Source organism: Phaseolus vulgaris, chromosome 6 (genome assembly GCF_000499845.2).
Source record: "Phaseolus vulgaris cultivar G19833 chromosome 6, P. vulgaris v2.0, whole genome shotgun sequence".
Classification (NCBI taxonomy): domain Eukaryota; kingdom Viridiplantae; phylum Streptophyta; class Magnoliopsida; order Fabales; family Fabaceae; genus Phaseolus; species Phaseolus vulgaris.
The window spans coordinates 14,448,149-14,453,154 of NC_023754.2; the positions used below are offsets into that span (position 1 = coordinate 14,448,149).

Below are 5,006 nucleotides of genomic sequence, written 5' to 3' on the forward strand. Positions count from 1 at the left end.
TAAAGAAACCCAACAAGAGAAGCCATTAATACTCACCTCCTTCTTCTCGCAAGGCAAAATACCTACCAAAATAACGTACTCCAGTACTTCCCTAGCCATAGTCGCCTGGTCCACCTCTACCACCTTCCCGACTAGTGCCCCAACACGTTCGAAACAGTGCCTACTCCATAGATGTAAAGGGATACCTCTATACCTTACCCATGCATTCCTCTCATTTACTGTAAAGGAATCGTCCCAAGGCACAATCAAACCGAACAGACTAGTGAACCAGTCCTTACCTTCTTCTAAGAGTTTTCCAATAAGCCCTTCCTCGTCACAGGATAGTAACACAAACTTTTCCTCCAGGTACCTTAGACGCACGACACCAAAACCGTCCAAGACGAAGCTTTTTTTAACGAACTGCATATTTTATACCCCTAGGAGGCGCTCGACATTTCTTTATTTCAAATCAATCAATCAGAAAACCAATATTACCACATATTTATAGTTTCTTTAGCATATATACGTTAATCTTGATAGGAAAAAATTTATTTAATCTAATCCATATTTAATCATAAAAAACGAAGTCATTGGTTTTGAACAACAAAGAGTGATTAATGAAGTCTGAGAACGTGTTTTACGACCAACCTTAAAAAAGAATGATTTATTATGATAAGAAAATTTACCATATAATAATTATAATTGTTTAGTGAAATTCAACTTTTTAATCTACTCATATACCACTATCTATTAGAATTATTTGTTTATTAACTTATAAAATTGATAATTTATGAATTTTTAGTTGTAGAAGAGAAGAAACTCATTTGCTATAATTTTTTAATTGAATGATTTATTTTTAATAAATAATTACTTTGAAAAGTTAAAATTTTAAAAATAATTATTAAATTAACAAATTTTAAGATATATTTTGTTTTTCTTTTCTTATAAAAATTAGATGTGAAATAAATGAATTAGGATTAGTTGTAGAAATTAATTAAAGAATATTTTCTGTCAAATTAATTTTAAATTAAATAATTATATTTTTCTCTTTCCAAAAATAATTTTGTTCTTGGTCATTTGAAATCTCGAAATTTGTTTCTTCGTTGAACTAAGCCATTTTTGGTCAACCTCATCGAACCGATGTTTGGAAGGAAGAGCATTGGTGTGGTTTGTGAGGGAGTATTTGTGCAGTTGGTGTTGGGAAGGAGACAAAAGAAAAGGAGAAGGATGTTTTCTATATCCACCATTTCCTGAGATCGATAACCCTAATCATGTTGCGGAGATTCATTCCTCTTTTCTTTCAACCTCAAATCACTGCTCAATCAGGTATCCAACCTCTCCCTTTATTCCCGATTCAATTCCACGTTTCTATTTTTCTTCAATTCAATTTCATTTTTGTTTTTCTTATTCCAATCAGGTCTTTCTTTTCTGAAAAGAGGATCCAAGACTATTTGTCCTGATTGTTTAATGCAATAATCCTAGGACAAGTCACGTGTGACCATAAAAAAGCTTTATAAAATATCAAAATGAATGTATTGTGTATTATTTAGATTTGAAATAGTGCCTATTTATAGTTGTTTACTAACATGGACCTCCTATATATGCGAGGAAAGGAATGCAAAAATCTGTTTGTGTAGCACAAAATGAAAGTTTGGCTTCTAAAACATTTAAAGCCTTGAGTTCAGTTTTAAAAGTTGACTCAATTTTGAACTTTTGAAATTTGTTTTCTATTTGTTTCCAGACAAGGTTAAAGCGGAACAAGAAAGTTTTGAAGACTAGAGATCCAATTATATTTTTCTAACAAATTAAATTTGAATTAAATAATTTAAAGACTCATATTGAAATTGCAACAATCAATCAATTTTAAATCTATCATTGAATCTAATCTACATTTAATTATCAAATCAAGATTTAGTTGATTATTTAATTACCAAATCAAGATTTAGTTGATTATTTAATTATCAAATCAAGATTTAGATGATTATTAATTTGATGGTTGGTTAGTATTTTGAATCGAATTCTATTGTTGTTCTTGATGAGCAGTGACATTATGATGAGAAGAGATGAATTTTGTGCACCAAAGATACCAACTCTGGTTGATCTTTGCATTCAGAAAGTGATAGATAATGTAAGGTACCTTGGAAATGTTGGTTATTTTGATGAGTATCTGCTTGAAAGAATCTTACCTCACTGCACAGTTGACCAGTTGATGAACGTGGAGAAGTCCACAAAGGTAAGATGGTCTCTTCTTGTTGTTCTTCTTGACTGTCAATGAAATTTGAACAAGAATGAAGTGCTTATCTAACATGCTTGATGTGGTTTTGCAGGGAAGAGATCTCAGCCCTGTAACTGATAAGTTGTGGAAGAAGTTTTTTGAAAAGCAGTATGGCACAAATTCTACTAATGAAGTGATTAAGAGGATGAAAGAAAAGAAAGTGTCATTTAAATGGGCGCAACTGTATGAGGCAAAAGGAAAGGAAATGGCTCAGGCTGAGAATGAAGCACTTGATCGAATCAAGCAACTGTACAAAAAAGAAGATGCAAGTATGATCCTAGTCCCTGTTTTTTTTCAATGTATTTTTGGTTTTTCTTCTTTGTTTAGGAAAGGTACCTTGCTGTGCCTTTATATATATTGTTTTACTTCTAATAAACTTGAATTCTTGATTTAAAACAATACTAATTCTTCTATTAATTACTGGTTTGATATGATTAGCCTTACATTTATAAATTATTGTTAATGCACCAAAACTATATATATGCTAAAATATATAAAATTAGATTTTAAAGCTTGAATTACCTTTAATGGAAAATATTTCCCTCTTTAACTCTTATCCTGTCATTAATTACCATCTTGATATAATCATTTTATAATAGATTTACAAAGAATATCAAGATGAGATAAACTAAATATTTTAAATTAGATTTTCAAGATTAAAATATCTTTAACAGTAAAGGTTTCCTTTTTTATAGTCATACTATAAGCAATCTATGTTGCAATAGATCTTGAAATTTTCCTTCTTCAGACCCTGGATTCACCTGCTTTTTGTTCGAAAGAGAATTTGGATTTGGAAACCTAGGACAGTCTGTCACTTGATAACGAGGTAAGGTTTTGGTTTAGTTTAAATCATCTTGGTTATGTTTATTGATGAACTGAAAATTAGAAGACTTATATCATAGGAATTTAGTTAGTTTTGATGGTTGGTTAGTATTTTTAATCGAATTCTATTGTTGTTCTTGATGAGCAGTGACATTATGATGAGAAGAGATGAATTTTGTGCACCAAAGATACCAACTCTGGTTGATCTTTGCATTCAGAAAGTGATAGATAATGTAAGGTACCTCTGAAATGTTGGTTATTTTGATGAGTATCTGCTTGAAAGAATCTTACCTCACTGCACAGTTGACCAGTTGATGAACGTGGAGAAGTCCACAAAGGTAAGATGGTCTCTTCTTGTTGTTCTTGTTGACTGTCAATGAAATTTGAACAAGAATGAAGTGCTTATCTAACATGCTTGATGTGGTTTTGCAGGGAAGAGATCTCAGCCCTGTAACTGATAAGTTGTGGAAGAAGTTTTTTGAAAAGCAGTATGGCACAAATTCTACTAATGAAGTGATTAAGAGGATTAAAGAAAAGAAAGTGTCATTTAAATGGGCGCAGCTGTATGAGACAAAAGGAAAGGAAATGGCTCAGGCTGAGAATGAAGCACTTGATCGAATCAACCAACTGTACAAAAAAGAAGATGCAAGTATGATCCTAGTCCCTGTTTTTTTCAATGTATTTTTGGTTTTTCTTCTTTGTTTAGGAAAGGTACCTTGCTGTGCTTTTGTATATATTGTTTTACTTCTAATAAACATGAATTCTTGATTTAAAACAATACTACTTCTTCTATTAATTACTGGTTTGATATGATTAGCGTTACATTTTACACAGAGGAGCAATGTAGCAATTCTTGGATAGTTATATTTCTTGTAAAATGTTTAGCTTCAAGTAGTCACCAACAAGTATTGGACTTTTGCAGGAAAACAAAGCAGGCAAGTAAGGCTATGCACTAAAGTTTCACCTTCAAGTAAAAGAAGATTCTGGGGAGGTAACCCTTTATAGTTTCCTCATCTTTGTTTCCTTAGTTCACTTACTGCTCTTTTGTCAAGTACAGTTTGAATTTGATCAAGTTTTAGCTTTTATTTTTTATTTCATGTTTTTAATGATCTGTTGTAGATAATGGACCTGGATATAATGTATCAAATTTTAAGAGCAACATAATGAAGAAGGCGAAGATATTTATGAAGAGGTAATATTTCTTTTATAATCATCTGATGCTTCCATCTAGCTAAGAAAGTGAGCAAGTTTTCTCTCTGGATCATTGAGAAACTACACTCTTCCTTGCATGCATGATTGCATTCAGTTATTTATCATCCTTTTGCCACATATAGATATAGATTCAACTGTGGTAAAACATTAAAAGAGAAAGCATTTTTTATTTTATAATTATGTTTCATACAGTTGTGTTTGCTACAATTTTGTTTTGTGATCATGCTTCTTGAAGCTTATAAACTCAACTGAATACTGATTTCAATTATATATAAATTTTTTAATTTTATACAGCCATGATGAGGTAAAGAATATTGCAGCAATGAAGAAAAATTGTATACAGAGGAGTCAAAGGTGCATATAACATCATTTCTTCCATTCATTGAAACTATTTCATGTTATTCACTTTTGTCCATCGTTTTTGGTTTATAAGATTGAATTTATTTTACCTTTTTATCCCTTTTTCATGTTCTGTTTTAATTAACAATTGTCATCTTGTTTCTCTGTGTCATGTAATTCATCAAGTGTCAGGAAAACCAGAAACATTTTTGGAATTGGTTTATCTTCCAAGGATGCTAAATCTACAAAAAGGATATTTTAAGGGGCAGCCCCAAAGATAGAGTAGAAATGTCTCTTGAATTAACTCCATTTTGTTCTTCTCAACTTGTTATGAGTGTGTTTGTTCGAACCCATCAAATATGATTGATTCTCATCTCTA

The 5,006-nt window shown here is 31.3% G+C and overlaps 1 protein-coding gene across 1 annotated transcript; it reads left to right on the forward strand.

Annotated features, from left to right (window-relative positions):
* The first annotated feature begins 1,978 nt into the window (after positions 1-1,978).
* On the forward strand, positions 1,979-5,006 carry LOC137831213 (uncharacterized). The gene is made up of 6 exons (XM_068638804.1): positions 1,979-2,212; positions 2,307-2,523; positions 3,999-4,067; positions 4,196-4,268; positions 4,583-4,642; positions 4,814-5,006. The coding sequence occupies exons 1-6, from the start codon at positions 2,015-2,017 to the stop codon at positions 4,887-4,889; spliced, it is 693 nt and encodes a 230-aa protein (XP_068494905.1). The 5' UTR covers positions 1,979-2,014; the 3' UTR covers positions 4,890-5,006.